Source organism: Chionomys nivalis, chromosome 25 (genome assembly GCF_950005125.1).
Source record: "Chionomys nivalis chromosome 25, mChiNiv1.1, whole genome shotgun sequence".
Classification (NCBI taxonomy): domain Eukaryota; kingdom Metazoa; phylum Chordata; class Mammalia; order Rodentia; family Cricetidae; genus Chionomys; species Chionomys nivalis.
In genome coordinates this window covers 27,727,723-27,753,203 of record NC_080110.1, presented here as the reverse complement: position 1 = coordinate 27,753,203, position 25,481 = coordinate 27,727,723, and the positions used below count along the sequence as shown (strand labels likewise).

General features: G+C 39.5%; 1 protein-coding gene and 1 pseudogene across 1 annotated transcript; one reads left to right on the top strand and one right to left on the bottom strand.

The window, feature by feature from the left end:
- Positions 1-5,195: 5,195 nt before the first annotated feature.
- LOC130866386 (olfactory receptor 6C3-like) lies at positions 5,196-6,134 on the top strand. The gene has a single exon (XM_057757801.1). It carries the CDS (start codon positions 5,196-5,198, stop codon positions 6,132-6,134), a length of 939 nt encoding a protein of 312 aa, XP_057613784.1.
- A 17,349-nt stretch (positions 6,135-23,483) lies between these two features.
- Positions 23,484-24,434, bottom strand: LOC130866196 (olfactory receptor 6C65-like; annotated as a pseudogene).
- Between the last annotated feature and the right edge of the window lie 1,047 nt (positions 24,435-25,481).

The following is a 25,481-nucleotide window of genomic DNA, read 5'->3' as shown; positions in this document are numbered from 1 at the left end:
AGACTCTGCATGTGGCCACTGTCTATGTGAATTTATCTATGTGTCAGTTCTGTTATGTCTGGAAGGCATTATTTCACTGGTGTCTTTCATCCTCACTGGCTTTTATAGTTTTTCTGCCTCCTCTTCTGCAGGGTTCTCGGAGCCCAGAGGAAGGAAGTTTATTGGAGACAGCTCATTTAGGATTGAATGTTCCAAGGCCTCTCACTCTCTGCCCTTTGTTTATTTGTGTGTCTCTATATTTGTTCCCATAAACTGAAGGTGGAAGCTTCTCTGATGATGGTTGAACAAGACACTGATCTATGGGTATAGAAGAATGTTATTAGGAGTCATTACATTGCTGCAATCATTTCACAGAGCTGTAGTATTTGGTTTTCTCCAAGGTCCAAGGCCTATCTAGCTCCAGGTTCTTGGCCACCTGGATAGTGTCAATCATGAGTTCCATTCTGTGGAGTGGGGCTTGAATGCAACCAGATAGTGGTTGGTTGCTCCCACATTACCGGGCCACTATTGCACCAGTACATCATCCAGGCAGGTGACCAATGTAGATCAAAGGGTTTACGTCTCTTTACCTTTTCTTCTGGTGGTATGCAGAGTACTTTCTAGTACCATGAGCAGTAGTCCGTAGGGATGAAGGCAGTAGTCCGTAGGGATGGAGGCTCTAGTTAGGCACCAGTCTGACTTCTCTGCATTCAAAGGTTGTGTAGGTGCTCTCTTCAGCAATAGAACATTACAATCAGTTTGTGAAGAGCCACCAATAGCAAAGCCCTTATGCTTCTTGAATGTTATTATTTTTTAAATTCTTATGAAGTTGGATGTAGTGTTATCTCTTTTTTTAAAGATTTGTTTCTATACACACTGGTTATTGTTATTACAATCATCATTATTAACTCATTATTAAAGTTAATTAATATAAAACTCATATTTTTCCTAGGAAAAAATTTTCAAATAATCATAAATAGTAGGTAAAAGAAATTATAATGAAATAAATCTTTTAATCATTTATTAGCTTCTGATGAGTCTTTCTTTCAATCATGTCAGTAAAAATTCTGATGAGTCTTACTTTCAATCATGTCAGTAAAAATTCTTTTTTTTTTTTCTTTGAGACAGGGTTTCTCTGTGGTTTTGGAGCCTGTCCTGGAAGTAGCTCTTGTAGACCAGGCTGGTCTCGAACTCAGTAAAAATTCTTAAAAGAACCTTAGCTTGATGAACCAGCTCTGGAATACCTGAATGTTTCTAGATTTTTCAAAGTATACAGAGTTCTTTATTTTATATACATATCTTAGGGACTCCTCCAATGTAATCCAGGTTTACTTCCACAGTTTCACACATAGACTCTCAGGGCCTTTAATTGCTACACATTGCCCGGTCACATTGGCTCTCTGTCTGGCTGAGCTTAGTAAGGAATGTGGGCTCCTTGGATCACATTTACAGCAGTTTTGGTTGTCTTCCTTTCTAGGGTCAGTAAATTATCAGGCATTTTCTTTTTATAAGTTGGAAGCTTAGATGTGCGAGATCTTTATTCCAGTCTAGATCAGGCCTCCCCTTAATCTCTTTATCTCTCTCATCACAAGCCTTGCCTGCAATATTGTTTCCTGGTGCTCCTTGTCTCTCTAAACTGTACGCTTTGTATTTATTTCTCCATTATTTGACCCTTTTCACTGTTGCCCTGCTTATGAGTGGCCATTAGTAACCAGGTATTGGGTGTAGTGTTGGAGTCCCTAAACATAATTAGACAGGATCAGGACATAGGATTTCTGCCAAGAAATTTGCAGGGAATGGGTGATGTCAACCCAACAGAAAATCTACATGGGATCCAGATGGTGATGCAGTAGTGATTGAGTTTCTAATATCTTTAGGTCTTATATCATGCCACCACCTTCTCTCAATTTTACCAAGGTATTAATTACAAGATTAAATATTTGTTCTCTTGGGCTCTGTCTTGCTTTCTATTCCCATTCTTCCAATTTATGTATGTATTTATTTGTATACAATGTGTATGTGTTTAAATGGTTGTGAAATCTTCCATGTTTGATTGAGAACTTTAACTTTGTGCTACTCTATGTCACATATAGGTAATATCTCACAACTCAGCTCTTTTAAAATTCAAAACTTTTATTGAAATGGACAAATTTCTTATGATACATCCAAGAAAATTCCATGACAGAAATAGTTATTTACATACCACTACATTTGATAAAGATTTGAGTGTGTAGGAAGACCTCATAAAAATAAAAAACTCTAGGTCCACAGTTTAATGATACCAAATTTTAAATAAAAAAAATTAAAGAAGATGTGAATACCTCTTCCATAATATGGAGTAGTGACAGTATTAAGACCTGAAAAGTGATCAGCCCGTGGCTCCTCAGGAAAATCTAGGCCTCTTAAGTCTTGATCCTTGTTTGTCTTGAGTTGTCATCCACAGCTGCTGTGATTTCATGAATGCATTTGTGCAAAGCTAACATGCAATACTAGTCTATGAAGATATTTAAGTGATTTAAAGTTATGCTGCTCTGTGCTAGCAGAGAAAGAATGTGCAAGTGAAATGTGGATCTAACCCTTATCTTAACTAACAATGAAATTAATAAATTATATGCAAGTCTCCTTGGATATTCCATGCAAATGTTACAAAAGAATAAAGTTGTTTTCTATATAACTCGACCAGGAATGATATCCACTACTCAGTGTTAACTGAAAAAGAAGACAGAAACATTGAACGTTTTGTTTAATAAAATTTCATAATATCTGTTTTGTGAAATGTAATAAAGTACATAGAATAATATCTGAATTTGTGATTGTTTGTATAACACCTAAAACAATTTGATGTAATATAGTATATTTTATTTTGAATAATGAAAAGATTTGAAATAAATGTATGGCTGGTAGGGTAAGGATAGTTCTCTGTACCATTGTTGTGGTTTGGGATCTAATAGCATGAAGCACATATCAATTTTGAAATTAAAAAATAAAAAACAAGGACAAAGTACCACCCAAACTTTTGAAGATTTTAAAAGTTAATTTTAGGTTACCTGTTCTGCTATGCACTGGCAAAACTTAGTAATTAGTAAACTATCACTAAGTGTGTCAAGGAGGAGCCCATTGTAGGACAGGTTAGTCTTGAGTTTAATCCCAAGTGAAAAGAGAGAGAATTATCTCCTGAGCATAGCCTGAGTCCATGCCCTAATTAGGAAAATTGCTTGACCAAAGGGAAGCCAGATGGAGTGTTATCAGTTGATTGGCTCACTTTTTCTAGGTCTCTCTATAGTGTTTGGTTTCCAAGAAAGAGGAGTCATGACATCACCACACACGTCTTGAGCTTCTGTGTGCATCCTCCTGTTCTTTAGCTGAGTATATCAGGAATTTATACTCTGGCCAGAGAAGGTAAGGCTGTATTTATGCTTGTGCAGATTTCAATATTTATCTTATCTAGAGACCTTCAACACTCTTTACCTTCTACTGTCTTGAAACAGTATCTGTTTCTCCATGTTCTTAAAGAGTTGCAGGGATGACGATAGTATGTCTGGTAGCACACTCAGTTTCCGTGAAACAATAAAGGAGATTAAAGATGCATTTATTTTCATTTGTAAGGGAGGCTGTTATCAATATCACAAGCAATTCAGCATGAAGTTTTTAATGTGACAGGCTTCAGTGTAATGAAAAGAGTCAAGAACGAGCTGAATGAGAAAAACTTCTAGAGAATATTATTAATATGTTTATTTTGTTATAAATGACAGAAATTGAGTCATGTCTGTAGACTGTATTAACTGGTATTATCACATACACCAAACTGTGTTTCACATTTGTGAAGAAATTAATTTTTATCTATCGTTGGAAGATTTACTATAATGGGAAAATGCAAGGATCCCCGAAATATCTGTTAAATACAATTATTACTATTAATTTTACATTTTACTATATTTTAGCTATCTTGTAAACCACAAAATAGTTACCTCTTAGTTTTGATGACATAATGATGAAAAATATATGTCTATTCCTAAAGAGAAAAACCAGAGACTCAGAGGACTAAGACAAAAAAGCTGGACAGTGCCCATTTTCAGCTTTAGTGCTTCTCCATGGCTGACTGCCTGCCTAGAAAGCAGCCCAACACACTGTGATAACCACACGCTGTGCTGTCTGTTAGCTCTCAGGAAAGAATAGGACTAATGGGAGATTACAGTGTGGAGAATGTGGTTTGATGAAGTAAATCCTATAGAAAAACTTATGTATTCTGTTGATTCTTTGAGAAGGGAGGCACTATTATGCTTTGACACCTTCTGTATGAGTTCCTTTTGGCCCTCAAGAATGTTTAAAGATAAGATTACAAGGTAAACTTAGTAAAAAGAAGATGTTGAAATGATGTAAGTGGCTTAGAATTTACAGAAAGTAGTTATTGACCCCTGGCTCTGTTTAAATTATTTTCTCTGGCTCCTGTTTAAATTCCCACAAATTAAGAACTTGGTTATTTTTATAACTAAGGAAAATCTTGCCTTATTTCTCTTTTGGCAAATATGTTTATTTCTCTGCCATTTTAAACAACCCATATATTAAATTTGAAAATAACCATGACATCCTGGTGGCACACCCTTTAATCCCACACTCGGGAGGCAGAGGCACACGGATCACTGTGAGTTCAAGGCCAACCTGGCTTACAAGAGCTAATTCCAGTACAGACTCCAAAGCTACAGTGAAACCCTATCTCAAAAAACCAAAAAAGGGAGAGAAAAAAGAAAAAATAAAGAACAGTTTTTAGGTTTAGTAAATACGATTGGGTGCTCACTTTGTACCTCTAAATTATAGAAGTTTTAAAATAGTATTAAAATTGAAGTTAAATATTATATATTCAGTCTTGAAAGCTTATTCTATGTGAAACCAGAAAATAATTTTGTATATTAGAAATATGATATTATTAAAATATGGTTACAAAAAGGTATCGTACTCATATAGAAATTATGACTGTATGTAGAATTTCTGTGCACAATCGTTGAAGCAGATTTAAACTCCCATTTACTAAGATATTTTTTTCAACAAGATTTTTTTTGTTTAAGAGGAATTAGCAGAGATTAGAAAATCTTAATGAAAATGTTCCATGGCCTCATTTCTTTGGATATAGTAATAGCAGTATTTAAACTGCTGTTTCTTTTACACTGAACTTAAAATCTTTTTTTTTAATCAATAGGTTCTATTTATTAGGAATCAGCATGAGAAACTACTCTGTGGTTACCGAGTTTGTGCTGTTGGGCATATCAGACGACCCAGAGCTTCAGGCTGTAATTTTTTTCTTTTTGTTCATTGCTTACATATTAAGTGTGTGTGGAAACCTAACCATCATCACCCTCACCTTGCTTGACTCTCGCTTAAAGACTCCTATGTATTTCTTCCTCCGGAACTTCTCATTCTTAGAAATTATGTTCACCAGTGTCTCTGTCCCTAGATTTCTGGGGTCAATAATTACTAAAGTTAAGACCATTTCCTACAACAACTGTTTGGCTCAGTTATTTTTCTTCATCTCCATGGGAGTGTCTGAGTTCTTTCTTCTAACCGCTATGTCCTATGATCGCTATGTTGCCATCTGCAAGCCACTGCATTACACCGTCATCATGAGTCAGAAGGTCTGTGCCCTTCTTGTCCTCACCTCGTGGCTGGCAGGATTTCTAATCATTTTCCCATTAGTCATACTTATCCTCAAGTTAGATTTCTGTGCCTCAAACACCATTGATCACTTCTCCTGTGACTACTTCCCCATTTTACAACTCTCCTGCTCAGATACAAGGCTCTCAGAGGCACTTGGCCTTTATGTTGCCTCCTTCACGCTGCTCTTCACACTGGCTCTAGTGATCTTGTCGTACATCTGCATCATCAACACCATTCTGAGGTTCCCATCCGCCAGCCAGAGGAAAAAGGCTTTCTCCACCTGCTCCTCTCACATGGTTGTCATCTCCATCTCGTATGGAAGCTGCATCTTCATGTACATCAAACCTTCTGCCAACGAACGGGCATCGCTGACCAAAGGGGTGGCTGTTCTCAACACTTCAATTGCTCCCATGTTGAACCCTTTTATTTATACATTGAGAAATCAACAAGTCAAACAAGCATTCAAGGATTTGATTAATAAAGTCATGTTTCATAGAAACAAATGAAGACATTTGTTAACATTAATAACATTGTACCTTTTCAAAATAGGAGGGATGAAACTTTACAGTATGAGCTAATTGGTTTCATCTTTTTAACTATGTATGGGTGTTTTGCTTGTCTGTATACCTGTGTACCTGTTGCTAGCCTGGTACCCATAGAGACCAGATGATGGCACTGGTTTCCCTAGAAGTAGAGTTACAGATGATTGTGAGCTACCATGTAGTTCTGAGAATTGCACCAGTGTACTCTGAAAGAACCCCAAGCCCTTTTTACTGTTGACCCATATCTCCATTCCCTCAACCTTCTCTTTAATTTTAAAGTTACTATGTCCTGTTTTCCATTAAACCTGTGTGGGTATTGTCCAACATTTCATCTGCCTTGAAACATTGAACCCTGGAGGAGGTGGAATCGCTGTAAAATATTATGGAACATTTGATAGTCATCATTATTGTGGAATAAGAACCTGTGTTTTGCTGCTGTCTCTGTCAACAAAAGATGACGCTAATGGTAAAGTGCATTTACACTTGGTGCTATTTCCTCCTCATTATATTCTTCTTAATTTCATTGGGTAAAGTTTCTCGATCTTCATTTTCTTACCTTGATATAAATATGTATTATGTCTATATTCTTTTAGATTGTATATATATACTCTCTCACGGGTATTCCTTTTTGTGTATGTATTTGGGGTGTTGTGCATATGTAGGAGTTTGTGTACATATGTGTGAATGTGCATGCCTGTGTGTATGGATTCCAGAAGACAGTATTGAGTGATAGACAGTAAGAGTGTCTATCACTCTTGCCTTTTCCTTTGAGGCAGGATCTCTCACTGAACCTGGAGTTCAGCTAGGCTGACCACAGACAAGCCACAGGGACCCACTTGCTTCTTTTCCCTTCAGTTCCTGGGACACAAGCATGCATGGGAGTGTGCTCAGATTTTCAACTGGACCTTGAGAGCTCAGTCCAGTGCTCCAATGTGGGTTTCTGTCTCTATCTCCTTCCGTGGCTGGACAAAGATTCTATGGTTATATTCCAGAGAGTCATCAGCCTGACTATGGGACAAGGCCAATTCAGGCACCCTCTCCCACACTGTCCAGGGTCCTAGCTGGGGTCATCCCTGTGGACTCCTGGGAACCCCTCCAGATCCAAGCCTCTTGCCAACCTCAAAATGCCTCCTTCAATTAAGATATCCCATATTTGTCCTTCCTCCATCTCAGTCATCCCGCTTCCCCAAGCTCTCCCCAACCCTCCCCTTCTCTCTTCTCTCTCCATCTCCTCTTCCCTTTTAACCCCCACACCCATGTTCCCAACTTTTGTCTGGCGATCTTGTCTGCTTTTAATTTCCAGGAGGATCTATATATGTTTATCTTTGGGTTCACCTTATTACTTAACTTCTCTAGGATCACGAACTATAGTATAGGCTCAATGTCCTTCGGTTATGGCTAGAAGCCACTAATGAGTAAGTACATACCATATTCATATTTTTGGGTCTGGGTTGTCTCATTCAGGATGGTGTTTTCTATTTCCATCCATTTGCATGCAAAATCAAAATGTCATTGGTTTTTTTTTTTTTTTTTTTTTTTTTTTTTTTTTTACCACTGAGTAGTACTCTAATGTGTAAAACTTTCTTTATCCATTCTTCAGTTGAGGGGCATCTAGGTTGTTTCTAGGTTCTGGCTATTACAAATAATGCTGCTATGAACATAGTTGTATTTTTCTCTGCTCCACTCCCTTTTCCCCCTCCCTTCTTTCCCTTCTCATGGTTCTAATGCTCCCAGTTTACTCAGAACATCTTGTCTTTTTCTACTTCTCATGTAGATTGGATCCATGTATGTCTCCCTTATGATCCTCTTTGTTGTCTAGGTTCTCTGGGATTGTGAATTTTAGTTTTTTTTGTGTTATGTCTAAAAGCCATTTATGAGTGATTAAATATGATATTTGTCTTTTTGGGTCTGGGTTACCTCACTCAATATGATGTTTCTAGATCTATCCATTTGCCCACAAATTTAAAGATGTAATCTTTTTTTGACTGTGTAGTACTCCATTGTGTAAGTGTACCACATTTTCCTTACCCATTCTTCTATTGAGGGGCATTTAGGCTGTTTCCAAGCTATGACTATGACAAACAATGCTACTATGAACATAGTTGAGCACATGTCTTTTTAGGATGTAGTTCTTATTTTAAACTTATGTTTTTAAGTTAACAGCTCAATTTAGACAAACTAAGTAGATTATATCCAGCTACCTTTTGAAGTGTTGTATTAAAATTATATTACATGGTATATTTTGTTGTAGTACATAAAACTAATTTTGTACTGATTAAAAGGTAGAAATTCTTCTTTCTGTATTCATGTTTATTTTATATGCAGATTATGTAGAACTATTTTTAATAGAGTACACTTATTTGTAGGTGGTCTTAGATTATATTTGACATTTGTTAGCTATATGATTTAATGCACAATATACAATTTCTCTGAACAATAATGCTTCATTTATAAACAATAATAAAAATTTTAAGGCCATAGGAGAATGAAGCTAAAAATTCACAATCCTATTCTCAAAAAAGAAAAAAAATATAATGGTAAAATGGTTTATAATGACATTTTGCTCTACTCATAGACTAGTGCTAACTTTTTCATTTCTCATCAGAGAGCTTCCTCCTATAGTATATGGGAGCAAACACAGAGGGTAAGAGACCTTGAAGCATTCATTCCCTACATGGGATGGCGCCCATCAAATCCTTCTCCTCAGAGTACAGGCAACCATGGGAAGAGAAGGCAGAAAGAATGTAAGAACCAGAGGGTGTAGAAGACACCAAAAAAGGGCCCTCTAAATCAACATGACCAAAACTCCTATGAACTCAGAGACTGAAGCTCCACACACAGGGCCTTCACAGGTCTGAACCAGGTCTTCTGATTATGTTTCATGGCTTCCACGTTAGTGTGTTTTTATGGGATTTCTGAGTGTATGAGTGAGTGGGCTTCTGGTTCCTTCTCTTGGACCTATTTCATTCTGTTTGTTTGTCTTGTCCAACTTCAATGTGATATTTTTATCCTATTATATTAAAGAAAGAAAGAATGAATGAAAACCTAGCTACTATGGTAAAGGTTAACCACTGAACTGTCCCTTATACCCATGTTAACCACTGAACTGCCCCCATACCTGTGTTAACTACTGTAATGTACCCATACCTGTGTTGACCACTGAACTGTCCCCTATGCCCACGTTAACCACCAAACTGACCCCTATACCCATGTTAACCACTGAACTGTCTTATTCCCACATTAACCACCAAACTATCCCCATACCCAAGCTAATCACTGAACTGTCCCCTATGCCCACTTTAACCTCTGAACTGATCCCTATACCCATGTTAACCACCGAACTGACCCCTGTACCCATGTTAACCACCGAACTGTCTTATTCCCACATTAACCACAAAACTGTCCCCATACCCAAGCTAATCACGGAACTTTACCCTATACCCGCTGAAGAGGGAAAATCAGTTTTCTCCAATAGTGACTAGGTATATTAACCAATCTAGTACTGGCCTCATATAAAGGAGTAGTTGACCAACTTATAATGAACCCCCCCTTTTTTGTCTGTGGTTTTATTTGGTTATGGTTTGTTTTTTTTTTCCAGGGGGGAATGGGTGGTGTATATGGTTTTATTGACTTTTTTGTGTTTCTAATTCATTCTTTTTTTTTGAAAATTTCCACCTCCTCCCCTCCTCTCACTTCCCTCCCCTCCCCTTTCATTGACTTTTTTTTTCTGTTGATATAGTGGATTTCTGTTTTTGAGAAACAACTTAAAATTTGGGTGGGTTCATGCTTTGTGGGAGCTTAGCCTGTTTAGACGCTCACCTTCCTGGACGTAGATAGAAGACCTTCGTCTTCCCGCAGGGCAGGGAATTTGGACTGCTCTTCAGTATCGAGAGGGAAGGGGAATGGTGTGGGGGGAGAAGAAGAGGAGTGGGGATAGGGGGAGGGGAGTGGGGTGAGGGGGCAATATTTGAGAGGAGGGGAGGGAAATGGGAAATGGGGAGCAGGTGGAAATTTTAATTAAAAAAGAATAAAAAAAATTTGGGTGGGTGGAGGGAGGTGAGGATCTGGAAGAACTTGGGAAAAGGAAATAATGTAATCAAAACATATTTAGTCTTACAATTGTTTTTAATAATAAAATTACAGTGATCAGAACAAATAGTACCATTGATAAATTACAACCACTGTGAATATCCTTCCTCAAATTAATTAATTAATTAATTAGTTAGTTATGTTTGAAAGTAAAACAACAGAGAAGTCGACCAATGGAATCGTATAGAAGACCCGGATTTTAACCCACAAACCTATGAACAACTGATTTTTGATAAAGGAGCTAAAAGTATACAATGGAAGAAAGAAAGCATCTTCAACAAATGGTGCTGGCACAATTGGATGTCAACCTGTAGAAGAATGAAAATAGACCCATATCTATCACCATGCACAAAACTCAAGTCCAAATGGATCAAAGACCTCAATATCAATCTGAACACACTGAACCTGATAGAAGAGAAAATGGGAAGTACCCTACAACATATGGGCACTGGAGATCGCTTCCTATGTATAACCCCAGCAGCACAGACATTAAGGACAACATTGAATAAATGGGACCTCCTGAAACTGAGAAGCTTCTGTAAAGCAAAGGACACTGTCATTAAGACTAAAAGGCAGCCTACTGACTGGGAGAAGATCTTCACCAACCCCGCAACAGACAAAGGTCTGATCTCCAAAATATATAAAGAACTCAAGAAACTAGACTTTAAAAGGATAATTAACCCAATTAAAAAATGGGGCACTGAACTGAACAGAGAATTCTCAACAGAAGAAGTTAAAATGGCCAAAAGATACTTAAGGTCATGCTCAACCTCCTTAGCGATCAGAGAAATGCAAATCAAAACAACTTTGAGATATCATCTTACACCTGTCAGAATGGCTAAAATCAAAAACACCAAGGATAGCCTTTGCTGGAGAGGTTGTGGAGAAAGGGGTACCCTCATCCATTGCTGGTGGGACTGCAAACTTGTGCAACCACTTTGGAAATCAGTGTGGCGGTTTCTCAGAAAAATTGGGATCAACCTACCCCTGGACCCAGCAATACCACTCTTGGGAATATACCCAAGAGATGCCCTATCATATGACAAAAGCATTTGTCCAACTATGTTCATAGCAGCATTATTTGTAATAGCCAGAACCTGGAAGCAACCTAGATGCCCTTCAATGGAAGAATGGATGAAGAAAGTGTGGAATATATACACATTAGAGTACTACTCTGCGGTAAAAAACAATGACTTCTCGAATTTTGCATGCAAATGGATGGAAATAGAAAATACGATCCTTAGTGAGGTAACCCAGACCCAAAAAGAAGAACATGGGATGTACTCACTCATAATTGGTTTCTAGCCATGGATAGGGGCCACTGAGTCTATAATCTGTGATCCTAAAGAAGCTAAACAAGAGGGTAAACCCAAGGGAAAACATATAGATATCCTCCCAGCTATGGGAAATAGTCATGACTGATGGGCAAAAAATTGGAATCTTGGGGGTGGGGTGGGATGGGGATGAGGGGTGATGGGGAGAGAAAAGTGTGAAGGAGAGGATGAGGGGAACTGGGGGAATCGGGGTGAATGGGGATAAAGAAAGGTTGGATAGGGGAGCAGGGAAACTCATACCTTAGGTAAGGGAGCCACCTAAGGGGTGACAAGAGACTTGAACTTGGAATGGCTACCAGATGCCCAGGGCAATGTCCCCAGTTAGTTCATTGGGGCACCTGAGGATAGGGAACCTGAAATGAACCTATCCTATAATCTTACTGATGAATATCTTGCATATCGCCATAGAACCTTCATCTAGCGATGGATGGAGATAGAGCCAGAGACCCACACTGGAGCACCGGACTGAGCTCCCAAGGTTATAATGAGGAGCAGAAGGAGAGAGAACATGAACAAGGAAGTCAGGACCATGAGGGGTGCACCCAACCACTGAGACAGTGGGGCCGATCTATTGGGAGCTCACCAAGGTCAGCTGGACTGCTACTGAAAAAAACATGGGATAAAACCGGACTCTCGGAATGTAGCGGACAATGAGAGCTGACGAGAGGCCAAGGAGAATGGCACAGGAACTTTCATCTGGCGATGGATCGAGAGAGAGACAGAGACCCAATTTGGATCAACCGTCTGAGCTCTTAAGGTCCAAATGAAGAGCAGAAGGAGGGAGAACATGAGCAAGGAAATCAGGACCACGAGGCGTGCACCCACCCACAGTGACAGTGGAACTGATCTATTGGGAGCTCTCCAAGGCCAGCTGGACTGGGACTGAATAAGCATGGGTTGAAACTGGACTCTCTGAACATGGCGGACAATGAAGGCTGATGAGAAGCCAAGGACAATGGCACTAGGTTTCGATCCTAATACATGAACTGGCTTTGTGGGAGCTTAGCCTGTTTTGATGCTCACCTTCCTGGGCCTGGATGGAAGTGGGAGGACCTTGGTCTTCCTGTAGGGCAGGGAATTTGGACTGCTCTTCAGTAGCGAGAGGGAGGGGGAATGGACTGGGGGGAGGAGAAGAGGAGTGGAGTTAGGGGAGGGGAGAGGGGGGAGGGGGCAATGTGTGGGAGGAGGGGAGGGAAATGGGAAACGGGGAGCAGTTGGAAATTTTAATTAAAAAAGAATAAAAAAAAATATATAATAAAAAAAAAAAATAAAAAAAAAAAAAAAAAAAAAGAAATACTTATCTATGTCATTTCAGCATCATAAAAGACATTTAAGGTTAAATATGTCTATGAACAGCATTAACATTTTATGTAAAACATTTTTGAAAGGTGTTGTTTGGTGTGTTTGAACAGTAGCGGTGACAGGGAACTCACTGTGGGCTGACGCAGTTCCTTCCAGCACTGGCTTCTTCCGGCTACAGGAAAAGTCTTAATTACAGTGTGCTTGGACATATATGTCGTGGATTGTTGAGGTTCTAACCACTCTTTTACCAGGAAGTCTTCAACTATTTGAAGAAAATAATAAGAGAACATTTTTTTAGTACTCTCATGAGATACATGCCACAGACACAGGGCTTCACAGTGTTCCTTCCAGTGTGAGATCCTGCAGGATGTGAAGGGAAGAGATGCTAACATTCCCAGGTGCCTCATTGCTACAATTTACTCTGACTGAGGCTTAATTTTCATCAAGGCACTGATACTGCACAGTATATAACCTTCCTTTCCTCTGTTTTGAAGATGAGGGAATGGAATTACAAACAGCCTTAGTAACTTCCCCCAAGCCATGTACCTAGAAAGTGACATTGGGCTCAAGTCCACCTTTCTCTAACTCTAGAATCTGTGTTTATAGTCACTGAGTTATAATGAGCCCCAGTTACATAGATGGGAACACATGCAAAGAAAGACAACATGACTAATTTAAAGTTAGGTAACTAGTTAAGTAAAGAGGACACTATGTCTTCAGTTTCCAGAAGCCGTAGTCCAAAGATTTACCAACCATTCATTCTCTACGGTCATATCCCATTTGAGTTTAGTCCAACCATTTGCTTACTTACTTTCTTACTTAGGAAAGAAGGTTTCAGTTTTTGCCATTGCTCAAGTACCTGACCTTCACTGCCCTTTGTCTTTTGCCATATTTTTTTTGCCTGAAACTTACTTTTAGAGATCTCAACATGTTGGAAAGTCTAAGGTCTCTCAGTTGTCTGCATACAAACATGAGTACTAATCTAATTGTCATTGTAGAAAAGGAACTAGACCCCCCAAGGTTGAAACAACCGACCTAAGATCAGGTAGTGGGAAGCAGAGCTGGAACTACTTAAATATACTTAAATCTATATTTAAGCCATTTACTTTGGAGAAATGAACTTGCATTGAGTAAATTTGAACAGAAGTGTCTAACCTCAGTGGTCACAGATTCTCCCAGTGCCCACATCCATTTAGTAAATATGTAAGAGATCCTCTGTTTTAAAAAGTCCCAAGTGTTGTTTTTTCAATTAGAATATTTAAAAATATTTGTAATAAAGAAATTTGTGATTTTGATCACCATGGAAATTGCTCTCAACCGTTTATTTCCCCGAACAACTGTTGTATATGCTTGTAACTATAGAATGCATTGTATTTTGCCTTTTTCTAATCATTTCAATATTTTCTGTAATGATTTTTACACTAGAAAAAAAATCACATAGTGATCCAATGGTCCTTGAAAGCAAAGCAAAACCAAACAAAACACAAACAATAACAATGAAAACACCACTTCTTGTAGTAATCTATGATTTTCTCTAATTACAATAAACCCAGTGCAAACTTTGCAGTTAATATATATATGACTAATATATGTGATGCAAAAATATCTTTGTGGGTATCTCTATTTACTTTTGTTCCATATATTCTAGAGTAAATATGGCCAGAATTGGAAGTATTGGTTGTGTAGACAGTTTTTTGTGTCCTGCTGTTTTATATGATTTTTAAAATCTCCTGAAGATTTGCTGAAAGCATCCCAATCTTCCTTCCCGAGGACAGCTGAGGAAACCTGTCTTTTCTCCTCTCCATTTCCGTGTTACCATGGCCGCACTGTGATCATCTCTTCACTCAATCCTCTGACTAAATTTTGCTTCAATGTGTCATTTAAGAGGTGGCTCCTCAGTCCCCCTTGCCTACATCTCGCCTCCCCTTACTGTTTCTATTCTGACTATTTACTTCTCTGGTGGATCCTCAGCCTCCCTTCCTACATCTCTCCTCCCCTTACTGCTTCTATTATGACTGTTTACTTCTCTCTTTAGCTTGCTTTGTCTCCTTTTGTCTGACTTAGTTGGGACTGTGTTCACAGAGAAACTGGCATTGAAGCTACTTCAAAATTTACCATAGAAGCCCAGATGTGACAAAGAATTACCATACTCTGAGCCACAGACAGGGGTGAGGATTAAAAAATGTACTTGTCTATTTTGGCTTTAAAGAGAAGATCTTGCTATGCATCTCATTAACTCACATGAATCTTATCTGAGGTTTAAATTTTATTTTTAATTCTGATAGACATATAAAACCTACCACTTTAATGCTCATATTTCAGGACTGCTATCACATTTGTCCTTATCTGCAACAGATCTACTGAATTTTTCATCTTTCAAAACTAAAGCACTGTACCCATTCAACCATTCTCCACTTTAAATTTTCCACATCTGGTTCCCCTGCATCTCCAACAAAAATCTCATTGACACAACCAGCCAGATACGTTGATCAGCTATTGCAAATTCAGGTGAAGACACAGGTGGTGCCACTAACAGAGAGCGATGTGTCTGGCTCTCTGGATACCTGGTAGAATGTAGGGGCTGAGTTTCTTAGAGGGTGAATATAGCAAAAAAGAACTCTTGAGTGATAGACTGGGTGTCTTGTGTACAAAAAAAAAATGGGGATTCTGGAGAATAGTTGGGAATGTGGGAGAGAGAACAGTGATGGCTTTTATGGGTCAGTGAGGGCAGGGAGCACCACAAGACATTCTTCTTTGGTCTGTCAAATTTTGACTTCATTTTTTTTTTTTGCCTAAAGAATCAATAGGAACTGTGTCTGTGAAGTAAACTTGTGTGTATGCATGTATGTATGTGCATTGTGTGTGTGTGTGTCTGAGTGCACACTCATCAGGGCAGGTGTAGGACAGCAAAACAGAATACAGGCAGCTCTTTCTGTTAACCCTGAGAGGGAGATCAAATATGGAATCCTGAGTACTACTTAGCAGGTCCCATGGAAATTCTCAGACCCATATTCAATCTTTGTTTCGCCCTACACAACACGGATATACACAGCATATAGTCACAACACATCACCTGGCATATCTTTCCAACAATAGTGTATTGCTTACCATACACATCAAAGGTTGCATTCTCTGTTTATGTACAACGGCTTGTATATACATTGGCATATGTATACATGTCATGTGCAATTTTATCTGGAAGAAATTCCCCACTGTTTCCTAGATCCTTTCGAGATTTTTCCCTCATAAAGATGTGAAATCTGGGTTGTAAAGAAAATGTCAAAACTCAGAAACCCTCTCCAAGATTCTTTTCTCCTGTGCCCAGGAACAGGTATTGGTCCCCCAGACACAGGGTTCTAAGATCCAAGTGGGTCCTGCTCTGGTCTTTGCCTCTCTTTCTGTTTCTGTCAGAGTCTAGATTTATCAGACGAAGTGTGTACACAAGTGTGTACTGCACTGTGTGTGGCCCTTACCCATGGGATGTGAAAGTGGTCACCTGGTCGGGGAAAGAGATGCTAGTCACAGGAGTGGCTATCCTCTTCTTCTTCCCCCTTGAAAGTCAGCTGCTGCGGTGTCCACAACTATTTTGAGGTTAGTACAGTGTCTTTATCTCCAGGGGACTTTGGAGGCACTGAGCTATGGTAGTGTTATTGGGTGAGATAATTGTTTCTGTGTCTCCAATGTCAGTTATATCTATCCTCTTTTTTTCTTAAAATAAAAGCTAAGGGCTGCCCCTGCTCTCAACTCTCCTGTTCCCTCTCCTGGATGCCATGACCTTCTCTTTGTCACAGATGACATGAGGCTTGAGGGCCTCCCTGCCTCATGTGTAGACTCACCCCTGGGACTTTAATTCCTGTGTATGAAATCTCATATCCCTGCTAAATAAAGATACTTCTGGCAGATAGTCTTAGTTAATGACTAAATCTTGACTTAGTCGTATTGTTCTTCCTGCTTGGTTTGCTTTGCAAATAAAAGTGTTCTAGTGAGCTCATTGCCTGTGTGGTTACTTTAGGGGCTTATATAAGAAGGACCGGGATTCTGACAAACCATTTCTCTCATATTAGTCCAGTTGTACTGAGTAGGACCTCAGAGTTCAGCCTTCTAGATATTCTTAGTCTGGGAAAGGAGGGGTAGATGGTGGAAGCTGGAGAGTCTGGGAGTAGAATAAATAACACCTCTGTGTGTCTGAAACAACCTGGCCTTTCCCTCAATCCCTGATGCTCGTTAGTTGACACTTGCTGTCCCCCCTTCTCTCATTCTTCATTTGTCCTTGCCACCCCACTCTTACTGAAATCACCAACCAGCCCCTCATTTCTCAATCTAATGGGGAATTTTCTTTTTCTTTTCTTAATTTTTAAAAATTTATTCTCCTCTCATACAATACATCGCCACCACAGCTCTATCCATACATGACTTTTATTTTTAAAATTTTTATTTTTGAAATTATAATTTAATTGCATTTGTCCATTCCATTTCCTCTGTTCAGACCCTCCTATATACTCCTCCCAACTCTCCTTCAGATTGATGTCCTCTTTCTTAACTAATTGTTATTACATGCACATATAAATTTCATTACTGAAGTCTCAACTGAAATTTTACTTTTTTAGAAAGACCTTGAACACACTAAGACTACCTTAATCTCATAATGTGTGAAAATATTCATGCATCTCCAAGAGAATGGCCATATTTGCTTTTGATTTGGGTTCTTACTTTAGCTTTTTTTTTTTCCACTAAAAAAGACAGAGGTTTTGCTTTGGTTGTAGAGACTGTTTTAGGGTTGGAAGAGACTGATATATAGAGATAGTGTTTTGGCATAAATTGCAGATCCCTCATTAAATTCTATCCCAACTCACACTACATGCCTGCCTTTATGTCTTTTGGAGTTTAGAAAGCTAAGCAGCACATCTTTCAAGCTTGTTCATAGCTCAGGTTTGGCACATGGCACAGCTTTTGCCAAGCTGAAGCTCCTGCAGGAGGTGGAAAGCAGAGAGTGAGACAAAGCTTCTCTTGGTTTACGCTCTTCTCCTCCATGAATTTAGCTCTGATTTTTCTGGTGAGAGAGCTCTCAGCACATGGATGAAAACACACGATGTGGTGCATACATTTTCTAGGCAGTCACGTGGCTTTAGAGATGGCAGTAGGTACAATGCTTCCCGCTTTCTTTTAATAGTATTTTTCTTTTATTTTTTAGATTCTAATAGAATTAGGTCATTTCCCCTTTCTTTTGGCTCCCTCAAAAATTTCTCATATATTTTCCTTGCTCTCTTTTAAAAAATCATGACCTCTTTTTTATTATAAGCAAGTGTATTCATAAGTATAACCTGCTTGGTCTGTATAATATTACTTGTATGGATGTTTTCAGGGCTGACCGTTGGGTGATAAACTGGTTTGCTCTTCCCTGGGGAAGACTATTTCTTCCCGTCTCAGCATTCCTCATTTGCCTGCATCCTTTGTGTAGGGTTTAAACCTCATGCTCTTTTCCTGACGACTTAGACATGTCTATTGTCCTTGTCCAACTCAGGTTTGGGCAGTCATTGGGTGAGACTCTATGTGTGTCAATTCTGACATTACCAAGTGTCATAGCCCTGAAGCAAACTCCCTGATCCTCTGGCTCTTAAAACCTCTCTACTCTCTCTTTTATGTGTTCTCTGAGCCTTAGTATAGGAGTGTTTTATAGATCAATTGGCACTGGGCTCCACAGCTGTACTTCTTGATTAGTTCTGGTTTTCTGTAATGGTCTTCATCTGTTGCAAAGAGAAGTTTTCTTTCTTTTTTTAAATTGATTTTATTGAGCTATACATTTTTTTCTGCTCCTCTCCCTTCTTTTCCCCACCAATCCTCTCCCATGGTCCCATGCTCCCAATTTACTCAGGAGAGCTTGTCATTTTCTACTTCTCATGTAGATTAGATGCATGGATGTCTCTCTTAGGGTCCTCATTGATGTAAGTTCTCTGGGATTGAGAGTTGGAGGCTGGTTTTCTTTGCTTTATGTCTAAAATCCACTTATGAGTGAGTACATATAATATTTGTCTTTCTGGGTCTGAGTTACCTCACTCTATAATGTTTTCTAGATCCATCCATTTGCATGTAATTATTTTTTTCTGCTGTGTAATACTCCATTGTGTAAATGTACCACATTTTCTGTATCCATTCTTCAGTTGAGAGCCATTTAGGTTGTTTCCAGGTTCTGGATATGACAAATAATGCTGCTATGAACATAGTTGAGCACATGCCCTCATGGTATGATTTAGCATCCTTTGGGTATATACCCAAAAGTGGTATTGCTGGGTCTTGAGGAAGGTTGTTTTCTAATTTTCTGAGAACTTGCCATACTGGCATCGAAAGGGGCTGTACCTTTGCACTTCCACCAGCAATGCAGAAGTGTTCCCTTTGCCCCAGATCCTCTATAGCATAAGTTGTCAACAGTGTTTTTTTTTTTTTTTTGGTTTTTTGAGACAGGGTTTCTCTGTAGCTTTGGAGCCTGTCCTGTCCTGGAACTAGCTCTTGTAGACCAGGCTTGTCTCGAACTCACAGAGATCCGCCTGCCTCTGCCTCCCGAGTGCTGGGATTAAAGGCGTGCGCCACCACCGCCCGGCCGTCAACAGTGTTTTTGATCTTGACCATTGTGATAAGATGGAATCACAAAGAGAAGTTTTCTTTTTTTTTTTTTTAGTTTTTTTTTTTTTTAGTTTTTTTTTTTTACTTATTTATTTATTTTTATTCTTTTTTAATTAAAATTTCCACCTGCTCCCCATTTCCCATTTCCCTCCCCTCCTCCCAAATATTGCCCTCCCCCCACTTCCCTCCCCCTATCCCCACTCCTCTTCTCCTCCCCCCACTCCCTTCCCCCTCCCTCTCGATACTGAAGAGCAGTCCAAATTCCCTGCCCTGCGGGAAGACCAAGGTCCTTAAAGAGAAGTTTTCTTGACGAGGTTTGAGGGCTTCTCATATCTGTGGGCTCAAGGACGACTGTTTAGATTGTTGTTAGGGATTATACTGGTAAACCAGTGTAGATCGTGGTTGTAGGTTCTCCTCCAAGACCCATGGTAACACTAGCTGTGAGTAGTTGGTTAGGTTTCTAGCACTGGACATCGTTTCCTCTTTTTGAGCAGTCTTAAGTTCAAAGAGAAAGCTGTTTGTTCCCATCAAGGTATGTGTGTCGGTACTGCACACTTAGGCTTATGTTACCATGATGGTAGTTACTGTAGTTTGTAGGCATAATAACTGGGCAGGACTCTTGGTTGCCTCTGTCCTCTGGAATCTTACATGCTACCCTGAAAGCTAGTCCTCAGGAAGGAGGCATTCAGGTCAGTTTTAGCTGGGGCTCCTCACTGAGTCCATGGTGCCTTTAACAATAAAGACTTACCTTCCACTTCTTGGGGGGGGGGTAACCCAGGGCAACTGCAAGAGCTTGTAATCTCTTTGGAGACTTTCAGGCAACCCTGAATAACAACTCAAAAGACAGCTTCTCTTATCTGGTGTGGTTTTCCTATGGTGGAGAGTATGACAGCCTGCAGGCAGATGTGGTGCTGGCTACATTTTCATCAGAAGGCAATGGGAAGTATACTGTGTCTCTGGGTGGTATCTTGAGCATATATGGTATCTCAAAGCCTGTCTTCACAGTGACACTCTTCCTCCAACAAGGCTGTACACACTCCAACAAAGCCACACTCCCTACTAGTACCGCTTCTTATGAACTCGTGGGTGCCAATTCCATTCAAAAACCACAGTTCCTACAGGTTTTGTAGATGCTTCACGATATGTTCTCACATTTGAAAATTTGGAGATGGGGCCTCTGATGAAGGAGAACATGCGATGTGTATCTTCCTGGGTCTGGCTTTGCCTCATTTAATATGACCTTTTCTGATCCCACTCATTTATGTCTAATGTTTATTTATTATTTTTATTTATAACCAAATGGCATTACATAGTGTAGGTCCACTACATTTTCATCATATGCTCATCAACTGAAGAATATTTTTATTTTTTAGATATTATGAATAGAGCAACAATGAGCATGGCTGAACAAGTATCTGTGGAGTAGGATGCTGAGTCCTTTGGGTATGTGCCAAGAAGTGGAATAGCTATACCAGACGAAGGCTCATTTTTTCCAAAATAAGACTAAAGAAGATGCCCAATCCAATAGTTGAATAAGTCACAAAATTGAAACATAAAAAACATTAAAATGCAAAGCCAACAATTAAAGAAAAGGAGATAATAAATTTGGAAGAGAGGAAAAAGGCACAAGGGAAGTTGGAGGAGAGAAAGTAAAGGGAAAATTATCTAATTAAACTATAATATAAAATATTAATAAAAAATAATATAAAATATATATAATATAAAATATAATCAAAAATAAAATAATATAATTTTAAAAAATAGAACTTGAGAGAACCCAAGATGAGTCAAATATTTTTGCACGCAACATCAGTTATTCTATCATGTTCTTCATGGTCTTATCATTTAGTAACTAATTCTAACCTACTTTCAAAAGGATATTCTGCTAATTTTTTCCTTTTTTGTTTTGTGTGGAAAACTGACTCCATGGCTCCCCTTTAATTCCTGAGCTGCTGAAGGCTAGTCCCTCTGGCAGCAATTACCATTCAGGCTGGTGCTGAGCCTAAGTTTGTCGAGAGACAGTGGTCTGTGTTAGCTGCATTTACTTTAGAAACTACTCTTACTGTGCACCAGTCACCCTGATGAGTGTGACCTCTGGGCTAAGCAGGTTCTCATTCATAGAGACTGTCCAATTGTGTGCCTGGAATGGCTAAGATCCATCCCATGTAGTGTTGTCAGTGCATTTGAGAGTGGGGGAAGCAAACAGAGAGCTGATATCTGGCCTGGAGCAGGTGAACTGATGGAACTCAGAACTCTCCCTGTTCTTAGTTTTTTCCCAGCAGTGGACCTCCCTACACTAGGCAGGAGGCTACAGAAATGAAATGACCTGCTGGATATGGGCTCACAGGTTTCAGTGCCAGCAGTGAGCTATACATGTAAGATAGAGCTCTTGAGACTGAGAATTCTAGGGTCATCTGGCCATGGCCTTAGGAGGGTTAGTCTTCACCATTATTCTCATGTGATGGGGTTTTCTCTTTTTTCCAGAGGGCAGGACCACTGGCTACCTCACTCTTCAAAGTTTGAGCCTATGCTGCTGTCACTTTCCAGTTATGACCTTCCACTGCCCACTGTCGTCTCTCATAGATTGTGGAACGGTGTCCCGGGGGTTATTGAACTTGTGATTATCTTTTCAGAGCAGCCCCATTCAAGATGGTACTCTGCTGTAGAACATTATTTTAAGATGTGTTCCATTTGTTTATGTTGTAGAATGTTTGTTTAATGGTGTAAAGAAGTGTTGCATTCTTTTATGTTGCATTTGTTTAACTCTGTGAAGCTGTGTTACTTTGCCTGTCTAAAACACCTGATTGGTCTAATGAAGAGCTGAACAGCCAATAGCAAGACAAGAGAAAGGATAGGTGGGGCTGGCAGGCAGAGAAGAAATCTGGGAAGATAATATAGAGGAGTAAGAAAAGGAGGCAAGGAGGACATCAGGGCCAGCCACCCAGCTACACAGCAATGGAGTAAGAAAGAAAGGTATACAGAAATGGAGAAAGACAAAAACCCAGAGGCAAAAGGTAGTTGGGATAATTTAGGAAAATTATCCTAAAATAAGCAAGCCAAGCTAAGGCTGGACATTCATAACTAGGAATAAGCCTCTGTGTGTGAATTATTTGGGAGCTGGGTTGTGGACCCCCAAAGAGCCAAAAGAGCCTAAAGACTTAAAAACAACCAACCGCAGCATTCACTATAGCCCACCTAGATGTGGAAAGTGACAAAATGATTTTCTTATGCATTGAAAGCCTACCACTTAAGAGAAGTCTGTCATAGTAAACCCGTTCACTGTATTCAAGGTTTGTGAAGACTGGGTTTGTCTTATGTATCTTTTCTTTTTGAAAGCAAGTGCCATGTACAACCTCAAAATGCTAGACATCTATGAAAGAGTTGAACATAAAACGAGTTTATAGATAGTATAAAAACATCAAGTCTATAAAATTGATTTGAATGTACAAAACTGTACAAGAAAGAAATTTTAGAGTGAGTGTGAAGTGTTAGAACAGGGCACTTACTATGAATTGCACTCATCACTCCTTCTATATACTATAAAACTTTCTTTGGTAAGCATCTACCACTTACCAACTTATTAGGCCATTTCTTTTTTATTACATCTGTTTAATGTGGGTAACTTATTCCCACAAGCAAGCTCTATGTGTTCATAAATTTTGGTGTTTATTAATTTGTGTATATATACCCATCATCTAGAAAGTACTTTTATCCATTTGTGGTACATTTGTAATTTCTTTTTTTTTCAAGACAGGGTTTTTCTGTAGCTTTGGAGCCTGACCTGGAACTAACTCTTGTAGACCAGATTGGTCTCAAACTCACAGAGATCCACCTGCCTCTGTCTCCCGAGTGCTGGGATTAAAGGTGTGCACCACCACTGCCCGGCTGTTTGTGATTTTTATAATGATTGGTGTTTGTAGAATGACACCAGTTTTTGGTGAAGTTGTTATATGTTTAAGCTGCTGGTTCCTTAAGAAGTAAACAAAAGGACTCTGCGTGGGAGCAATGGAGTCATACCTTCTTTAGAAGATGTTTCTGCACACATAAAAGTGCAGCTTCTGTATGAAATGGAAATCACAATCATGTGGGAAGAACACGTGGAAAAGGTCTTTCTCCTTTGCTGTGCAGACTATCTGCAGCATTGTTCTAAGGATGAGTGTGTAGGAGAGAATCACCAAAGCCAAAGTTACTATGAGAGTTAACACTGCTAAGAAAAATACCATCAGCTCTAGAATCTCTGTATCTGTGCAAACGACCTGCAGCATGCAAGAGGAGTTTCAGATGAAGTGATTGATGATGTTAGAGTCACAGAATTCCAGCTGGAGGCCTATGATCACTGGGGGAATGATGAGGAAATCAGCTGACCAGGAGGCAATTACGAGTCAACTGCAGACTTTGTTGCTAATGGTAGTTGTATAGTTCAGAGGTTTGCAGATGGCCACATAATGATCATAGGACACTGCAGCCTGTAGAAAAAACTCTGTCACTTCCAGAAGGATCCAAAAATTGCTTGTGCGCCGGGCGGTGGTGGCTCACGCCTTTAATCCCAGCACTTGGGAGGCAGAGGCAGGTGGATCTCTGTGAGTTCGAGACCAGCCTGGTCTACAAGAGCTAGTTCCAGGACAGGCTCCAAAACCACAGAGAAACCCTGTCTCGAAAAACCAGAAAAAAAAAATAGCTGTGTTCCCTGTAGCAATGCTGGTTAGAAATCTTGGAATGCAGACTGTTGTAAATGAGATTTCTAAGAAAGAGAAATTTCTGAGAAAGAAATACATGGGAGTTTGCAGTGAACATTTGACAGGGCCAGTGTAATGATGCTCATGTTTCCACTTACAGTCTATAGGTGTGTTACCAGGAAAAAGGAGAATATCACAACTGATAACTCTCAGTCATCCTGGTCATTATCCCTAATTGCTCCCATCTGCCCTGGGGACAGGGGTTTAGTGGACACAGAATACTATGACACAGACTCCGGGAGTTGGTGAGCAAAACTCAGTTTATAACATAAGGTGTTGTGAAATAGGCTCTGGGTTTGTGTTAGTTGTTGTTGGCCTCTGGACAGTTTATGAGACTACCTTTGTGGGAGCGTCTTAGTTTTGCGGGAGCATTTTTTTTAATTAATTATTTTTTTTTTATTTCTTAAAGATTTCTGCCTCTTCCCCGCCACCGCCTCCCATTTCCCTCCCCCTCCCCTGATCAAGTCTCCCTCCCTCCTCAGCCCAAAGATCAATCAGGATTCTCTGCCCTGTGGGAAGTCTAAGGACCACCCACCTCCATCCAGGTCTAGTAAGGTGAGCATCCAAACTACCTAGGCTCCCACAAAGCCAGTACGTGCAGTAGGATCAAAAACCCATTGCCATTGTTCTTGAGTTGCGGGAGTATTTTTGCCACGTGCACTTGCTTTTTGCTTTGTTGGCATATGCCTGCTAAAAGTCATCTGTAATTCCATGCCAATAAATTCTACAATTTATGCTGTATTTGCTATGGCTAAGCTCTGGATTCTGATAGGTCTGAGGATAAAAAACTGGAATCTACTGATAGTATTTCAAATATGTGGATTGTGTTTTTACTCTGGGTTCACATTTTTACTAGATGTATTAAACAAGAAGAGGGAAATTATGCAATTATATTATGATTTCTAAATAAAAGAAATAATTAGAAAATGTGAAAACTATATTAGAAAAAATGGCAAACTAGTTATCTAATTGAATTGAAAGCTTGTAGCCAAAGTTGTTAGACTGGAGAGATGGCTCAGCAGTTAAGAACACTGCTTGCTCTTTCAAAGGTCCTGAGTTCAATTCCTTGCAACTACATGGTGACTCACAACCATGTGTAATGAGATCTGGTGCCCTCTGGAGAAGAGACCTAGTCAGTTGTTCTCATCAACTTAGATCATAATACCCAATATGGATAAGTTCAATAGAACCACCATATATGGGCTGCTCATGCATGCTTCAGCATTGCCAGG

What these genes read in the sequence shown, in the direction of transcription:
- LOC130866386 (XM_057757801.1), top strand. Translation starts at nt 5,196, where the DNA reads ATGAGAAACTACTCTGTGGTTACCGAGTTTGTGCTGTTGGGCATATCA.